Source organism: Calonectris borealis, chromosome 21 (genome assembly GCF_964195595.1).
Source record: "Calonectris borealis chromosome 21, bCalBor7.hap1.2, whole genome shotgun sequence".
Taxonomy (NCBI): domain Eukaryota; kingdom Metazoa; phylum Chordata; class Aves; order Procellariiformes; family Procellariidae; genus Calonectris; species Calonectris borealis.
This window is the reverse complement of record NC_134332.1, coordinates 949,480-967,324: the sequence shown is the minus strand read 5'-3', so window position 1 is coordinate 967,324 and position 17,845 is coordinate 949,480. Positions and strand designations below refer to the sequence as shown.

The following is a 17,845-nucleotide window of genomic DNA, read 5'->3' as shown; positions in this document are numbered from 1 at the left end:
CAGCACACCAGCACGGGCCCTGTCCTGTCCCAGTACAGCCCCCCAGTACAGCACACCAGCATGGGCCCCGTGCTGTCCCAGTACAGCCCCCAGTACAGCACACCAGCATGGGCCCCGTGCTGTCCCAGTACAGCCCCCCAGTACAGCACACCAGCATGGGCCCCGTGCTGTCCCAGTACAGCCCCCAGTACAGCACACCAGCACGGGCCCTGCGCTGTCCCAGTACAGCCCCCAGTACAGCACACCAGCACGGGCCCCGTGCTGTCCCAGTACAGCCCCCAGTACAGCACACCAGCATGGGCCCTGCGCTGTCCCAGTACAGCCCCCAGTACAGCACACCAGCACGGGCCCCGTGCTGTCCCAGTACAGCCCCCAGTACAGCACACCAGCATGGGCCCTGCGCTGTCCCAGTACAGCCCCCAGTACAGCACACCAGCACGGGCCCTGTGCTGTCCCAGTACAGCCCCCAGTACAGCACACCAGCACGGGCCCCGTGCTGTCCCAGTACAGCCCCCAGTACAGCACACCAGCACGGGCCCTGCGCTGCCCCAGTACAGCCCCCAGTACAGCACACCAGCATGGGCCCTGTGCATTCCCAGTACAGCCCCCAGTACAGCACACCAGCATGGGCCCTGTGCTGTCCCAGTACAGCACACCAGCACGGGCCCTGCGCTGCCCCAGTACAGCCCCCAGCTCATCCCCCTGTCCCCTGGGGCAGTCCCTGCGCTGGGTCACCTCGCCTTGCCGCGCCCCACAAGCAGCTTGCAGGGCCTGGGAGGAGGAGCGCAGCCCGGATAGGTCCCCATGCGCGGGGAGAGTGTCACCAGCGGGATGACCGCCATGCAGCAGCTCCCTGCCGCCCCCCCGGCTGTCCCTGGGGCGTGGGGACACCCAGCCCGGCCTGGGTCTGCAACTGCAACAGCTCCTGGCAGCAAGGCAGCACTGGCAAAGCAGCAGAGTGGAGAGACCCTAAAAACTCCCTGTTTCCACTCACTGCGGTGCCGTAACTCGAGCAATGGCCCGCGGCGCCACTCGCCCGTGCAGGACCCCACGATCCACGTGGGAGGGTGGCTGGGTCACAGGCGTGGTGTGGCACCCCTGTCCCTTCCTGTCCCAGCCTGCTCCCAGGGACTGTTCCTGGCTGATTCATGCCCTGGACTCTAATTGCTATTTACAGAGTGGCACCGAGTTCACTGAACTGGGCGAAGAAGGTGGTGGCACCGGCCCCACTGGGGCACCGGCAGGGCCAGGAGGGCGCAGGCCCCGCGGCTGCCAGGGAAAGGGCTGGAGGCTGCCGGCTTGCCCAGCCCCGGCTGGAAGCGGCTCCCAGGACGTGGTGAAGGACGGGTCCAGCAGAGCGGGTGCTCAGGGAATGGGATAACTCAATGGGAACTGCACGCGGGGAGCTCGGACCTCGGCACTGAGCAGGCTCAGGAAGACGAACCAGCAGCAGAGACAGAGGGATCGAAGCTTCCTCCTGCGCCCATCCCTGTGGCCTCAGCCACTGGAGACAGGGGGAACAGGTCTGTCAAGGCAGCCTCCTGCAGCAAGCGCTGCTGCCGCTGACTAACGCCAGGGCGGAGAGACTCCCATGCAACAGATCACTTCCTCTAGGTCCTACCACAAACAACAGCCGCTGCCAAAGCCGTAGCTCTAGCAATGCCCGCAGGTGCTGCTCGCCCAGCATGGGAACCCCACGAGCTGGAGCACGCAGGACGGCAGCTCTGTCCACGCAGGAGGCAGCCAGCAGCATCCCACCAGAGACTTCTCACCTCTGCTCCGGCGGGGTGTGGGCACAGGGAGGCAGGCTTTGCCCACGCCAAACCCACACCCCCAGGAGACGGGTTCCCCCTGTCCACCATGGCCCTGCTGCCATCAGGGAAGGGCTGGTTGGATAAATCCACCCCCTCTGGCAGGCCCCTGCCCTGGCTGGGATAATCTCAGCCCAAGGATGATGCCAGAGGCAGATCATTTTGCTGGCTCCTTTATTCAGGCAGAGTTTGCAAGGAAGGGGGAGGCAGGGAGCCAGGCTTACGACCAGGTTTCAGACTGGAAGCGCTGGGACCGTTCCAGGGCTGTTAAATGCTCCTCTGCTTCGGAGGGCGACAGACCACCTTCCAGCTGCAACACCGACTGCAGGGCTTCGGCCACCGCCGCCGGCATCTGCTTGGCGTTCCTGGAAGAGAGTAGGCGGCGCGATGAAGGGCGAGCAGGAACACCGGGGGCATACCTGCATCCCCAGCGCTCCAGCAAGGCAGCCCATCAGCAGGGCAGCGACCTGCGGCCGAACCCACCGCCCCCGGCACACAGCACGGGCTGCCGCTGCACCAGGGCGGTGGGAACCTGCCTCACCCTGCAACCTGGGTGCCTGGCACTGAATAAATGACAGGCTTCGAGAGGCAGGTCGTACCACTCCCTGGAGCGCAGCGCCGTTATCCACACGAGGCTTTTCAGCGCCGGCATTTGCCGGCAAAGACAAGGCCTCGGTACCCAGTCCCCAGAAAAGGAGCATCACAGCTCGGAAGCCTTAACTCTGGCCTCCATATTGCTCCATTTCCCATCACCCTCGCTAGAGGGACACGGGGAATATGCACGAGTCGTAATTTATCGGCAGGAGGGCAGGAAACTGTCCTTTCATCTCAGGGGAAACATTCGATGGAAAACATGTCTGATCCTGAGCTGGGTAAGATGACTGCTGCGAGGGAGCAGCGCTTCAGTCCATCCGCTGCCTCCTTTCAAGAAATGTGGAATGATTGTTTTGATGGCGACATTTGTAACCAAAGCCAGTTCAAACCTCAAAATAAGAGAAGAAAACATGAGTTCCTGTGTAGAAAATATCCGAATAGGATTCAACACTCGCAAGCGCAATTATTTCTTATGGGAAATAAGAAATTCAGACTTTTTCCTGGAGAGAGTTTCATTTGATGAACTGACTGCAACAAAAAAACATCTAATAAAAAATTTCCCAGGCTGCTCCAATTGGCATGAGCATCTGGCAATGTCCTTGCTGTTTCCCAAGAACAAGGCAGAATTCTGACTTGTGTTTGAAGCTGATTAACTTCCCAAAATACACAGAAAGGAGGTCTTCTTTTTTTGGAAGAGTCGTATTGTTTCTGAGTCAGGCACTGATATGCAAGTGCAAGATAATGTAGCTGGGCTTGTGATGGAGAACATGTCAAATATCTATTTTTTGCAGAAAAAGAGAGACATTTTCAACCTTTTTGCCCTTGGGTGAGATAAGCCAGGAGCAATCAGAGAGAAGACACAGCCCTGACTCCCCAGACGCAGCCGGCAAGGACCCGGGAAGGCAAACACACCGTGCTACATGGCCCAGGGCCGCTGCTCAGGGACACACAGCCCAGGATTCACTTTCCCCATCTTTCTCCTAGTGTGGCTGAAGTATCCAGGTTCCCCTGAAATACTATTTTTAAGGGAAAAAAAGGCCATTTTCAGGCTAGCCCACCTGCACCTTCCTGTTTGGCACCCCACTGGCAGTTCACAGCAGATGTCTGGAGGCCAAGGAGGAGCGCCGTGGTCCTGGGAGTCTTTACACTTGGTGTGGGCTGTTCAGGATGAGTGGGAAAGTGCCCACTGCAGAGGACAGTCACCACTCGTGCCACGAGGATGAGGCTCTCAGATCCCACCTGCCTGATCGGGGCTGAGGGCCACCCCACGGCAGGGACAAAGACTCCAGCGAGATGGGTCTCACAGCAACCCCAACGTCCAAAACAGCATCCTCATGGCCACTCCAAAATCCTGCAATGGGGGAAGCCATGCAAGCATTGCTCTTTCCAAGACACTGAGGAAAAGGAATCTTTTTTGGCAGCCCCCAGGGTGTCTCCCATCAGCACCAGAAAGTACCAAAGAGGATGGAAGAGGAAGGGGACAGAGCCATTGGGACACTGCAGATGGGCACCCACCCGTCTTGGCATTTGGGCTGCAGATGGAGGCACAACCCCAAGTCCTAAGAGCAACTTAATGGAGGAAAACAAACCCGAACCCCAGATGTGTGGGTAGGAATCACCAGTTTGGGGTAAGGGCCCCAGGAAGCCCCACGATGTGGCAAGGCACGCCAGACCAGGCGGCAGCGCTGGTGAGCAGGGAACGACAGGGTGGTGGGCGGCCTGGCCTCCACTTCCTGGGCAGTAAACAAAAATCTCCTTCTCCCAGGAATGCAGCGAGGCCAGTCTCGCCCTGCGAGGCACCGGGGAAGTTCCTGCTTTCGTGCAGGACAGGCAGGAAAGATCCTTCTGCAATTGCTGCTCGTGTCGACAGCAAGGCACAGGTTTGCACAGTGCTTTCCAGGTCACGGGGTGCATGACAAACACCACGGCCAGCCTCTCGCCAGCTCAAGGAGCCCAAAGCATTTCACAACCCTCGCCCCGGGCAGCGGGTGAGCGGCCTCCTCCCTGCCATAGAGGCAGCGACAAGGGCAGACATGTTAAGGGGCTTTGCCCAGGAAAACAGCCACAGAGCCAGGAACGGAGCTGCAAATGCTCTGCCTCCAACGGCCAGACCCCACTTTCTGGCCAACTGTTTTGAGATTTCTAGTCAGCCCAAGGTAACCACCTGGGGAACTACTGCGCTGTCAAAGGAGGCAGGCTGCAGTGCAACGCAGCTCGTCCCTGCCCCGGGAAGGCAGTTTCAGGTGCAAAGAGCCAGCCAGGATATGCCGAGGGTCCCAAAAGCTGTTGTTCAAGAGGCCCAGCACCGGTGGAGCTCTGGTATATTGTGCTTTAAAAGCCTCCTGCCCACCCGAGCGGCCACAGGAACCGCACAAGCCGCCTTCTGCAGCCTCACTGAGCCCCGCTGGAGGAGAGAGGTGGGAAGAGAGGCCGGGGCTCTCCTGTGTATGGATTTGCCGTGGGTCAGAGGACAGGCAGCCCGCTGGCAGGTGACACCGGTCATGGGCACTGGCAGTTGGAGGAACAGGCACACGGGGTCAGCGGAGCAGCTTTACCATGGTGCCAGCCCTGCCCCTCCTAACCAGAGCACAGAGTAGGTGAGAAATGCCCCCTCAGCCCACGGCTTGCAGAGCAGGACATACAGAGAGGAGGAACAAGCTGGTTCCTCTGCAGCGGTCACTGCAGCCCCCAGAGACCTGCCGGCGTGCAGGGTGTGCTCACTCTGAAGGCTGAGCCGAGGGAAGGCCTCCCGGGAGGCGGAGAAGCAGCGACGTGCAATTCCGCTCCCCCAGTCCCTGTGCGGAGACTTCTCACTCACCCAGCCAGGTAGACATGAGCGCTCCTGCTGCTCAGCAGCTCCCACACCAGCCTTCGGTTCTCCTGGATGCGGTGCTGAACATAAACCTTCTCCTCCTGCAGGGAAACACGGTGCTGAGCCTGCCAGCCCTGGCAGCAGCCCCGGCCTCAGCTCCAGCACGTCTGCCTGGCCCCTGGGGACTGTTCTCAGGGGCTGTTTGCAAGAGCTCGGGGCAGCGCAGCCCCCCAGCGCAGGGGGCACTGGGAGAAGCAGTTAGATCAACTCTCACACAGGGAAGGGAATCCCCACACCTCATGTCAGTGCACTGGGATGGGTTGGTGGGAGATGGGTGCAGCAGGAGTTTCTGTGGGGAACACGCGCCAAGTAGCCCCCCCAAATCCTCTGGCTGCCCCCTGCCTGCTCCAGCTCTGGTGAACAGCCAGGGCCATGAGCTGGGGAGTCCTCGCGAGGGCTCCCCTCCTGCCCTCTCCTCTCCCAGCATGGGCAGAGGAGGCTCGGTGGCCCCCCTGTCCCAGGGCTGCTGCAGGGCAGAGACCCTTCCCCGCACCCCTGGTTGCTGGTCCAGCCCTGTCACCTGCTGGAGGGCTGAAACAGCTCGGAAGGGCAGGAAGCTTGGAGAGGTAGCCTCGGTCCCACTCCCTGCCCCTCCACTGTGCTTAGAGACTGGACACGACTGGCTTTCGGCACAGTACAGCCCAACCGAGGAGAGTTCCCAAAGGGTTAATCCACAAGACTTCACACATCCAAGCGACTGCCTACGGCCCTGGCTTCTGCCCAAGAGGAACACCATTGCCAACGTGCCTGAATTCACTGCCGGCCCAGACGGCTCCTCCGTGACAAAGGTGACACTGTGATGGAGGCCAGGCCCTCTGCTGCGCGTCCCACCACGCCAGGCTCTGCACAGCGGTGAGCTGAGCCGCGGGCACGGCCTCCTCCCCACGCCCTCCTCCCTCCCGTCCAGCCCCAAAGGCAACAAGGCTCTTGCTGCATTTCAGGCTCCCTGCGCGCTGCAGTCTGGAGGCGTGCGGGGGAACAACCCCAAGTAGCAACCAGCCCCGGCTGTCACAAGGGCTGGTCACAGCACGGTCAGCAGGTCCCATGCGGCTCCACTGGCTGCATTGCACTGGAGAGTCAGGTCACCCCCGGGCATGGCCCCACTGCTCCAACTCGGCCGCCGGCGATGCAGGAGGTAAGCAAGCCCATCGCAAGCACCAACACAGCCAGCTGGTAGCTCAGCTTCAGCATCATTAACATTAATCAGCTAAGTGCTGACAGAGGCTCTGCCGACGAGGCTGGGGCTCCGAGCGGGTCATTTAAGGACCTGTAGCTACCTAGAAACCAGAGCATCCCAGTGACAAACTCGGGTCACGACGTCTCAGCTAAACCCCAGGACATCCTGCTGAGAATTAGCGACAGCCGCATTAGGCTGGGATCAGTCTGCACCGCGGGGCAGACGTGACGTGGCAGAAGGTCACTGCAAAGGGGACCTTACAGAGAGAAAAGGGAAATCCTGCTCAGCTACGGAGCATCCCAGCGCCTGCCAACTCTTTGGAAACAAACTTTTTGACGAGTTAACGGCTATGGTATCTCCTAGAGCCAATGCGGCACATCCCACCTGGCTGCGCTCCCACTCGCCTCCCGGTGCGGCACTGCAAGGATTCGGTGGCAGAAGACCCTCATGACAAACTGCTTCGCCCCACGGAGCAGGCAGAGAAGGGAGGGCGGGAGGCATGCTCCAATGCGAGTCCCATCCCTCCAGAGTCTGCGAGGGCAAGAGGAGGCTCTGGGGCCGCTCTCTGGATTTGGGGAGCAGCAGGTCCCCCCTTCACTGTGTGAGCCATCAGAAAAAAGGCAGACTGGTCATCCGATAAACCTCTGTAGTGCTGCTTCTGTTCATCAAAGACCTGGAAAGCCTTCACAGAGGCATTCAACTCGTGCCTTACAAGTGACTGGATAAAAGATGCTGGCTTCACGTCAATGCATGCACACAGCCAGGAGAAAAGGACCGGTGCAGCTGAGCTACCTAGAAATACCCATTCTCACTGACCCTTTTTATCATATCTCTCATTTCAAAGGCAGGCTGAGCTTTCAGTGCCATCAAGGGACAGGGCAAGGCAGTGAAACAGAGTCCCGTCTCACGGAGCCTCTCCGGCAACATAAAAAGCCCTGCAGCCCAGAGAGGGGCTGAAAATTGCCCGCCAAAGATGCTGCCTGGGAAATAAGGGAGCAAAGTGAGGGGCTGAGTTGTGGGGGTGCTCATACCTCCGGGGAGCTTCTTCCTGCACGGCTGAGGCTCGGGGAGAGCTGGCAGAGAGGCACCATGAGCTGGGGCAGGAGGCCAAGCTCCTCAGCTTCAGCCAGAGGGACACAGTGGGGAGGGTGGCACTCAACCAAGAGAAGTTATTGCCTGGTGATCCCCCTGAGAGGCTTGGGAGCCTTTTATCACTCATGTGGTCCAGTCAAACAGAGCTGGCTAACGCCTTATCTGCTCCGGCACTCGCTGGCCCCGTCCCAGCAACCTTTCTAGCTCAACTCAGCCAGACGTGTCTCAGCTGGGCAGCAGCACTGTGCTGCTGGTGGGGATCCCGGCCAGCACCCAGGTGGTGCAGGGGAGCGAGGTGACCACTGTGCCACCCCACCAGGCCCTTCACAGGCCATGACAACAGGTACAGGGGCCAGAAACACTGGCAGACTCCCACCAGTGCTGCCTGAGATGCTTCTGTAATTCCCTCCTCTGGGAACTAACCTGGTCCCTGGAGAAGGCAGTGAAGAGCATCAGGAAGCCCTTCGTCACCAGTTCTTCCCATTCCGCCTGACAGTAGAAGTCCTTGGATTTCTGGCGGCAGCCGAAGAACAAGCAGTTCCCTGCAGAGAGCAGACCCGAAGGGCCATGCTGGGTGGACCAAATGCCCTGGGAATGCTGGGGACCATTGGTGCCCATGGGACTTTGCAGCAGACCCCCAAGGCTCTCACCTCTTTCCCAGGCCTGGCTGACAGCCCTGGCCTGGAAGAGCCAGGAGGACTCAGGAACCGTGTGACCATTAAGCCAAGTGGTTTGTGGCAACCAGAGGCCCGTGTGCTGGGAAAGCAGGAGCCGGGGGGCAGGTAGGGCAAGAAGAGTCCTCCAGAGCTGCCTGTTCCCCTCCACCAGCCTCAGCTTCCTGCTGAGACCCACAGCTCAGCCAGGGGAATGAGGATGGGACATGGGCAGAGGCACGACTCCTTGTGCAGCTGAAGACAAAGTTCAACAACTCATCTCCACTCACAGAGAGGCAAGAAAGAGCCTCTGCAGAGCCCCGCTCTGACCCAAGGAGCAGCCTTGCAGCACAGCCTGTGAGTAACCACACAGGTTGCACGCACCAGGCTCTGGTCCTCACCTGCCCCAGAGCCCAGCTTGCTCCCACTCAAACACAGCAAAGCCTGGGCCTGTCCAAATCCTCAGGAGCCCCCAGTCCCTCCTTCCCACATGCTGAACACAGACCTCCCTGTGGCAAGGGGCATCCCAAGTCCCTCCCAGGACCATCCCTCACCTCTACGTCCTTGTGCCACCCGCTCCTGTATCGCTGCTCGGAAAGGTGCCACCCCTGTGCCAGGGCCAATCATGATCACGGGAGTGTCAGGGTCAGCTGGGAACTTCATTCCTCCTTTCTTCACCCAAAGAGGCACCCGGACATCACCTGCAAAACAAACAGACCGACTAGCACCACCCCACCACCACTGCACCTGTGACACCCTGCGGAGGGTGAGCCGGGCATCCAGCTCTTCCAGGATGCTCTGAAGATACGGACGGCTTACCTTACAACCTGGCTTACCACCACCCCAGCACCACGGCACCCCTGGTGCCACGGGCACACTATGTGGGCATGAAAAGCGCTTCAGCTGTCTCAGCACTCTCTCTGCAAGCACCTGAGTGAACCCCGGAGCAAGGCAAGAGCCCCACAGCACACGGGCTGTGGGACAGCCTTCTCCTCACACAGCTGGGGCCATGGAAGACAGCGGTGGAGGCGAGCAGAGATCTCAACCTGGCTGTTGAGTAAGGGAGGGCCAAACTTGCCTCCTCTGGGAGCCAGAGGAGGGGTGAAGACCCTCATCCGGGTTCTCAGAGAAGACCCAATCTTGCCCTCATACAGAGCAATGCTCTACCACCCTGCAGCAGGGACACCCCCTGAGCTTGCCACATTTGCTTGGGGACCCAGCTGGAGTGGTTTGGTGATTAGAGCAGATGAGCAGCACACACAGGCTTCACAGGACAGGATGGATGTGCTCAAAGGAAGGACCATTATTCCCAGAGCTGGTGCTATGGGGCTCGAGGTGTCCAGCACTACCAGCTCCAGGATGCCAGGAGCAGCCTTCTGTGGACAGCAGGGCACACTGGCGCTGGGAGCAGAGGGTCGAGCAGCTGGGAGAAAACCAGGAGCTCAGGGTGCTCAGGGCAAGCTGGAGGAGCATGCCATGCTCTGAAGAGGATGGGAGCAGTGAGGAAGGATGGCTACTGTGACTTCAGCCCGTCCAGCCAAGCCAGTGTGCTCCAGCTCCCCGTGGTGGTGGTTCTCCACCAAGGGTCCAGGTACTTCCAGCACCTCCACAGTCCAGGCCAGCACACACACAGCTCCACCAGAGTCCTGTGGGATCAGCACTGTGTGCTGTGGCAAGCACACAGGGTCCTCACAGTTGTTACCTTGCTCTGGGTTGAGAGAAGCCAACCAGGTAGAGCAGAGACCACGGCGGGGTTTGCTGAGCCGTGTCTTGTACCGCACCACTGCCACGAGGATCTGGATCCGGTCAGGATGAGCCTGTGTCCAGACAGGAGCCATGAGAAACGAGAAGACCCCCAGCACGGCTCTGCAGGAAGAGCCCACTGCCTCCTCTAGCGACAGAGCCTGTGCCCAGCTCCTGCCAGGGCATCTGCAACACTCGTCCTAGCCTGAAACGGCCGCTCAGAGACAGAATGGAGCACACCCTTGCCCAAAACCTTTCCACTGGGAAGGGGGTTTTCCCAGAGAAGCACTGCTGCAGGAACATTCTGCACAGCTGGCAATGGCGACAGAGACTGTCCAACCCAAGAGGCCCACACAGAGGGCAAATGCCACCGTGCTTGGGCTGACATCTGCCAAGCCACCCGGGCCAGGTCCCACTGCCACCTCCCGGCAGCAGCAGGAAGCAGCACTCCCCCTTCCCATGGCCACACCACCCAGGGACGCTCCCAGCCTCGCTGGCACCACCTCCCACTGCTCCCCGTGACAAGGACACCAGACCTCCGCAGTGCTCTGGGCCAGCCCCGGCACTTGCAGGGCTGCAGGAGGGCAAGCACCCTAATTCGGAGGCTGGCACAGCCCTGGGTTTACATCCAGTATGTCAGGCTGACACAGGCTTAGAGCGGAGCAGGGGTTTGGGTGGGATGTGGGTGCTCAGAGGGTCCGGGAATACAGCCTGAATGTCCGCAGCGTGCATGGCACCAACGGTCAGCCCTGGCCCTGCCAGACCCTCAGCTCAGAGCCTGGCACGAGGCAAAAAAGGGCTGAGCTCTTACCAGCATAGAGGAGGCGATGGAGAAGGCACGGGGTCTGATGCGAGGGATGAGGTCCAGCAGGTATTCGGGTGGAATGGCACAGGTGGTGTGAGGGAAATCCCAGAGGGCCTGCAATGCCAAGGCGGGGTGAGACCTGGTACACCCCAGAAGGCAGCCTGCCTGCTTGCCAGGGTGCCAGAAGCTGTCCCACACTGCTGTGCCACGCTGCCCTCGACTGAAGGCTGGGTACCTCTGAGCACCAACCGCCCTGTCCCACTGCCCTCTCCTCACCCCCAGGTTGCAGCACAGGGCCCACCACAGAGCCCACAAGGATTTGGAGCAGGTCTTGACCACCAGTGGAAATCCAAGGACACTTCAGAAAGTGGGTGAGGTAGATTAAATTCCCCAGCCAAGAAATTATGGCTGATCATCTGCCTGGGTGCTTTATGCCATGGCACAGCCCTCACGGAGGGGGTTTGCCATGCTCCCCCAGCCCTACCTCAAGAGTGGTCCTGCGGGGCCGGTTGCAGTAGCTGTACAGCTCTTCCTGACCCTGTGCAGAGCTGAACTCCTGCAACTTCTCCCGCTCCAGCTCGTTTGTAGAGAAGTAGGACAAGAGCTCAAAGAATGAGCGCCGTGGCACGCAGGAGATGTCCAGGTAGTGGGTGACCAGGTGCCGGATGGTGCAGGGCTGCGGCAAGAGGGCAGGGAGGGACGTGCCTGCAAGGCAAGGCAGCGGGGAGAGCTCAGTGCCATCACCGGGGCAGGACACCCCAGCACCGCCTGCCTGCTGCCCCACAGCTCTGGCGCTCCCCAGGATGGGGCAGCAGTGTGAGCAACCCGACTGGGGCCTTGGGCTGGGGAGGCTGCAGGATCCTCCACGCTCTGGGCTGGGGGCTGCAAAGACAGAAGGCATGGGCGCAGCCTGGACACTGCTGGGTCCCTCCCACGAGTCACAGTGGCCCTAACGTGGGATGTGCACGCACAGAGCGCTGGGAGGGAAGGAGAGCCCCCACGCTGCGAGACAGGCAGAGGTCCTGTATCCATCAGCCACTCCCAACTCCCTATCAATCGGGTCTAAAGCAAAGGAAAAGCAGGGCTCCAGGCTGGGCCAGAGCTCAGGAGGTTCCCCTGTCCCAGCAGGGAGGGAAAGGACCAGCGGGCAGGACCTACCGGGCTCTGCGGGCTTCAGCACAAAGCGTCTGTCTGGATCCAGGCGCAGGAGCTGGCAGAACTGCTGCACGTCTTCGGGGCAGTTCTGGGGCTGGATCATCACTACGTCTCCGGCGCTGAACCTGCGGATGCAGTGGCATCTGCCGAGGGCAGCCACGGGTCCAGGGGGAGGCAGGCCCGTGGGCACAGCACGGCCAGCCCGACCAGCACCCGCACCAGGGGAGAGGCCAAACTCAGCCAAATTTCCAGTGTCACTAATGTTATGTGCCCTAACCTGACATGGTCAAGAGAGCTGGTCCACGGGCAGGACCCACACTGCCATACACCCCTGACATTGTCATGGAGGGGGACAGCGCAGCAGGAACCGTGTCCATGAGGCTGCAGCCTCAGATATTACTGAAGAAGGGGAGTGGAAGAGGAAGGCAGGCTACAGGACACCCGATCCTGCACAGCAAAGCTTGGGGGAGTCAGGAAAATGCTCACGTGATCCCTGAGCCTGTGACATCGAACTCGATGAGCCGGACATCCTGGAAATGGGATTCTGCCGTGACTCGCTGATTGGACACCACGCGGGCAGCAAAGGGATGCAGCTCGGAGGGAACAGCCCTGGGTGCTGTCGGCTGGAGCAGGCCACCATCGGGGTGCGGGGAGTCCTCAGCCAGGTAGTGTAGGGTGTATTTTGGGGGCAGGCTGTGGGGAGGAGAGCAACGCAGTGTGGTTACCTCCATGCCACAGGTCCTCTGCTGCTGTAGTGCTAGAGGCTGGAGGCAGGGGGAGGCATGAAGTCTCCCACTGTATCCACCACCCATCGTCCCTGTCCCCTGGAGCTGGCCTGCGGTAAGGGAACGCAATGCAGACTGCCAGGAGAAGGAGATCCCAACGGCTCCAGAGCAGGCAGAGGGAGGCTGGCTAGGCACACACGCTCGGCTGGTCTGCCAAGGGCAGAGGCACATCAGGACAGCAAGATGGGCAGAACCCTGCCGGGGCACCTGACACACGCACCCAGGGGACAAGGGGACACCCCATCCAGAGAGAGATGGGCCACCCATGGCCAAAGTCCAAGGGATACTTGGGACATCAGAAGCTGTGTGGGGAGGCTTCCTGGTCAAAGCAGGGCTATCTCCACCCTGCAGAACAGCCAAGGAAGCATGGCATTTCACACCAGCCAGCTCCAGCAGTCCCTGCTTACCCTCTGCACTCACCGTACATCTGGACTGATGATGTCAAGGCCAGGAGGGAGAGGATACAAGGCGAGGATCTTGTCCCATAAGGCCAGGAGCCATGGATCAACCACTGCATCTGGCCTGCAAGTGGGAAATTCAGGCTGCAGCAGCGCAGCATCATCCCTCCAGGCTCAAACGCCGCTACCCCTGCACCTGGACAACGCTGAGCCACCCCTGGGCAACCACCTCTGCTCCCCTTTCACTGCACAGTCGCTCCATGCCATTCCCTTCCAGCTTCAGGTCTGGAAGCATGTCTCAGCCACAAGAAGCACTCACTCACTCTCTGGGGCCCACTGACGTCTGAATAGAACCACCAACCCCCCGAGCACAACCGGTGGCAGTCACCGACTCCCTGAGCCGCACACAGCCTCTGCCCCCTGCGAGGAGAACAGCAGCACAGCTCAGGCTGCTGTAATGCCTGCAGGTATGCGGCTGTGTGACACAGCCGTCCCCTGATCTGAACAGGACTGGGGCAGAGCCAGGAGACCTTGGCACATGCTGGGGGATGTGGGACACCCTGGAGAAGCAAGTGACCCAGGTCCTGGCACAGGATTGTTCCGAGCAGAGACCAGCACGTTCACAGAGAGCAGCAGGAGGCTGCTGGCCACGTCTGGGGCGCAGGAGCAGACCCAGAGTGGGAGCAGCACGCTGCTGTCCCCAAGGCTGGGGTAAAGCATACGCAGCCCTGCCGTCAGCCCAACGACAAAATTGTAGTGCACCTAGGGCTCCCCCTCCTGCCACCCCGCCACTGGGCTCTTACCCCAAGTCATGCTGGTCATCTCCCAACGCCACCGGCAGCAGAGGGTTGCCCCCAAGCTGTAGCACCCGTTTGTGCAGCTTCTTCGCAACAAAATTAAACCTGAGCAGAGAAGAACCGCAGCTGCAGAGGGCAGGGCTTCTCCAGCAGGACAGTAGGTGCTGGCTACATGAGCCAGCACATGCTGCCAGGGCTACGCCGGAGCAGCACAGACGCAGGTCCGGCCAGAGCCAGCACACACGATGTGGCCCAGCGCCCTATCCAGCCCACGCCTCCATCCTGGGGGCAGCTCGGAGAAGCAGCTGGCTGCCACTTGCTGGGCCACGCAGGCTGTGCCCAGCTTCCCAGAAGGGACTCAGGGAGGTCAAGCTTCCCTTCAGGGCACCTGGTGCCCCAGGCAGAGAAACGCTTCCTTCCCTCTAGCCCCTCACTGCCCCACGGAGCTCGGGCACACTCCCATCCCTCCCAGGACAGCTCTTCCGGACACATGGGAACAATCTTTTGGGAAAGAACTGGGACCAACAGGGCTGGCTGCCACCTAAAACTCTATGTTTCACGTCTCCTGTTGGCTTGGTCCACTGAAATTGTGGTGGCACAGGCTTTCCCGCAATTCAGACAGAGAGCTGCATGGCTGTAATAACTGACTGAAAAACGATGTCTGACACACTGCAGCAAAGCATCTGCTTGAGGAGGCTGGGAGGAAAGAAACGGGCAGAAGCCCAGTTCCTGGGGGTTAGGAGCGACATGGGCTGGTAGGGCAAGGATTTTTAAGGCTGGTGAGAATTATGTTTTGTCTGAGCTGCTGCTCTAGAGTCAGGCTCTGCGTCCCCTTACCCCCTTCGTTCTCCAGCCACTCTGGTCTCGCCTGCAGCCAGAGCTGTCAGGAGCGGCTGTCACAGGCAGGCAAGGAGCTGCAGAGCTGCTTACTTGGGATAGGAGGAGTCGCCAAGGCCCAGCACGGCGTAGTCCAGCTGGCAGAGGGAACCGGGCGGCAGGTTCTTCCGGAACAGAAACCGCCAGAACATCTACAAAGGACACAGTCAAGGATTCACGCTGCTGCCAAGGAAGCCTTCCCTGCCTGCCTGTCCCTAGCTCCCCACTCACCCATCCACCGGATCCCTCCTGCCCTCCGCTGAGTCCCAACAGAGTGGGGAGCATGGCCTTCTGCAGAGATGACCCCTGAAAATAGCTGCCACTGCTGCCTGCCAGGAAGACGACGCTCTAGGAGCCCCCCACAAACCCATGGCCCTTGCGACGGTGGGGCCCCTCTCAGCTATTAAGCTGCTGAAACCTCACCAGCTCCCTGCCCATCAGTAACACGAGATGTGACTGGTGCTGCTCCAAAGCTCCCCACTCCAAAACCAACCATCACTGATGCTGTTTCAAGAGAAAAATCCAGTCACTGGACCAGGAACATAAAAGCAACATGGACAGGAGCACGTCCTACCTTCATGTTGTCTGGTGGGTCACCCTGGCCAGTGGTTGAACACACAAATACCACCAACAGCTCATTGATGAGGTTGGCCTGTGGGCACAAACATGGAAAGGCACATTCAGGTCAGCAGCCTACAAACACGTGTCCTGGCTGTCCTGACACGGCTGCTAACATCACATCGAGTCGCAGACAGACCACACTCGGAACAAAACGCACAGTCCCGCGTGGCACGACATCCTCTACAGGCACTGCAGCAGCATCTGCTGCCCACACATTGCCTGCAGCATCGGTTCCTTCGTGCTCCTCGCCTTGCAGGGTACGGCTGAGCATCTGTCATCCCACACAAACTCTATCCCAAGAGTCAGTGCTCAGTTTTCACATGTTTTCAGCTGACTTAAGCAGAAGCTGCCCTCAGGATGGGCACAGAGCCAAGGTCTGGTGAAATACAGCAGGTCACAGCAAGGGTGGAGGATGCCCAAGTGCCAGAAATGGGGTTGGCGGAGATGGAGCAAGACCAGAAGTGCCTGGAGCACCCCTCTGCGTCACCACTCACCACGTCATAGCTGTCCAGCGCCTCCACTCTGCACTGGAAGTGCCGTCGCTTGGCTTCTCTGCCAATTCTCTCGGCTGTGTCTTGAGCCGTCCCAGTTTGGCTGCCAAAAAGAACAAGGAGTTTCCGTTCCACCATCTGCAAGAGACAAAACCACAGAAACCACCAGGAGGTGAGGGGAGATGAGGGGAGGCAGAGCCAGACCTGCTCTGGGCTGGGCGTCACACCGACACCCACCCAGGCTTCAAAGGAGTGCCGGTGGCTGTAGGTTCAGGTGACACTCGTGGGATTGACACTGCAAACAGCAGGCACAGGGATGGTCAAATAGTTTGCAGACAGCAGCGGGATCCAAGGCTCCCGGGCTCTCTTTCCACTCTTGGGCAGTGCTGAGGGAGTGACACCCCCTTCGCTGCAGCGTCCCCGTCCACAGCAGCAGCAGCGACTCTACCGCGCTCCTTGTCCCCGCTGCCAGGACGAAGGGAGGGGGCTGGCTTGGGAGCCTAAATCCAGGGACAGCGATCCGCCTGTGGGGTCACTTGAACTGTCCTCCTCACCGCAGGCTCAGCGCACCCCTGGGATCGGCTGTTCCCCATTTCTAGTTTTAACATTGCTGTCTGCCCTGCCAATGCCCACCCCCGGGGCCCGGGGGGGGGGGGGGAAGCCTGGGAGCTCGGTGACAGAGAAAAGCGTGACCGGACCCACGCTGTCCTCAACTGCGCTCTCTCAGGCGACAAGGGCCCCGCGTATTACCAGCAATCGCAGCCCGCAGGGAATCCAACCCAGACGGATGCCCGAGCTGCGAACCGCCGGTGTCCCCGTGCGCAGCGTGCGCCGCTTCCCGAATAACTAAAAAAACCCCAGAATAACGAAAAAAAAATCCTAAGGAGGGAACATCCGGAGAGGCAGGACCCCCTTTGCAAGCGGGGGCCGGGGGCCGGAGCCGGGGGCCGGGGGCTCGGGGCCGGGGCAAAGCCCCGGCCCCGAGCCCCGGCCCCCGGCCCCGGCCCTGCCGCAGCACCCACCGTGCGCTCCCCGCCGCTTCCGCGTCCGTCACCAGCTGGCGACGCCTCCCTTCGGACGTCATCAGCCTGCGCCGCCGAGGGGGCCTGCCGGGGCCTGAGGCGGCGGGGCCTGAGGCGGCGGGGCCGGGGGAACCGCGTCCCCCCCTCCCCCGCGCCCGGGCAGCGCCCATGTCCCCGCGGCGGTCGGGACGATGCTGTTCTCCCTGCGGGAGCTGGTGCAGTGGTTGGGCTTCGCCACCTTCGAGATCTTCCTGCACGGCCTGGCCCTGCTGGCCTTCACGGTGCTCCTCGTCCTGAAGGTGGACGGCCAGGCCGCCGCGCTCTCCTGGTGGGTCGTCTTCGTCCCCTTCTTCGCCGCCGACGGCCTCAGCACCTACTTCACCACCATCGTCTCGGTGCGGCTCTTCCAGGACGGTGAGAAGCGCCTGGCCGTGCTGCGGCTCTTCTGGATCCTCACCATCCTCAGCCTCAAGTTCGTCTTCGAGATGCTGCTGTGCCAGAAGCTGGTGGAGCACACCCGGGAGCTCTGGTACGGGCTCATCATGTCGCCCGTCTTCATCCTCCTCCAGCTGCTCATGATCCGCGCCTGCCGGGTGAACTGACGGTGAGGGAGCGGGCTCCGGATGGCTGCCCTCGCCCCGGCCGGGGACGTGCCTGGCTCACCGGGGAGCCCTGGACTCGTAGCGACGGTCATCGGGCTTTCCCCCTTCTTTATTTCTGTGCAGAGGGTAGGTGGCAGGTTACCCGGGCTTGGCGCTATGTGAGCGAGGGCCTGTAATTAAGCACGCTGCTCTGTTGTGTAGCATTATGTTTCTTCGAAAGATCCTTTCGTGCCGCATCCTTATTTCAGTTCAGCTCTTGGTGTTATTCTTAAAGTATCCTGCCATGCAAGCACTGTTTGATATGCCAGTTGTTTTATTTTAAAATAAAAAATGCACGGAGGGATTAGTTTT

At 60.5% G+C, this 17,845-nt stretch overlaps 2 protein-coding genes across 13 annotated transcripts; one reads left to right on the top strand and one right to left on the bottom strand.

Moving 5' to 3' along the window:
* Positions 1-1,968: 1,968 nt before the first annotated feature.
* Positions 1,969-16,976, bottom strand: NDOR1 (NADPH dependent diflavin oxidoreductase 1). 12 transcript variants are annotated; one of them, XM_075170201.1, is made up of 16 exons: positions 16,893-16,976; positions 16,621-16,716; positions 15,874-15,973; positions 15,333-15,410; positions 14,813-14,910; positions 13,889-13,987; positions 13,108-13,209; positions 12,389-12,595; positions 11,906-12,027; positions 11,232-11,452; positions 10,754-10,861; positions 9,902-10,016; positions 8,754-8,900; positions 7,970-8,088; positions 5,224-5,318; positions 1,969-2,176 (listed from the first exon to the last, which is right to left on the bottom strand). In XM_075170201.1, exons 1-16 carry the CDS (start codon positions 16,952-16,954, stop codon positions 2,032-2,034), a joined length of 1,914 nt encoding a protein of 637 aa, XP_075026302.1. In that variant the 5' UTR covers positions 16,955-16,976; the 3' UTR covers positions 1,969-2,031. The 12 variants fall into 12 exon arrangements, with proteins under 12 accessions (XP_075026302.1, XP_075026303.1, XP_075026306.1 ...); XM_075170202.1 differs by having other exon boundaries at positions 11,906-12,021; XM_075170205.1 differs by having other exon boundaries at positions 15,874-16,008; positions 16,893-16,909.
* Positions 16,976-17,837, top strand: TMEM203 (transmembrane protein 203). Its single transcript, XM_075170215.1, has one exon. The coding sequence runs from the start codon at positions 17,084-17,086 to the stop codon at positions 17,492-17,494; it is 411 nt and encodes a 136-aa protein (XP_075026316.1). The 5' UTR covers positions 16,976-17,083; the 3' UTR covers positions 17,495-17,837.
* Positions 17,838-17,845: the final 8 nt, after the last annotated feature.

Bases quoted from the DNA above. Each gene is read 5' to 3' on its own strand.
- NDOR1 (XM_075170201.1), bottom strand. From the start codon at position 16,954: ATGACGTCCGAAGGGAGGCGTCGCCAGCTGGTGACGGACGCGGAAGCG. The intron at 16,717-16,892 runs GTGGGTGCTGCG...GGGTTTTTTTAG, and splicing joins GAAGCGGCGGGGAGCGCACG to TTATTCGGGAAGCGGCGCAC. The intron at 10,017-10,753 runs GTAAGAGCTCAG...GTCTGGACACAG, and splicing joins CCATCGCCTCCTCTATGCTG to GCTCATCCTGACCGGATCCA.
- TMEM203 (XM_075170215.1), top strand. From the start codon at position 17,084: ATGCTGTTCTCCCTGCGGGAGCTGGTGCAGTGGTTGGGCTTCGCCACC.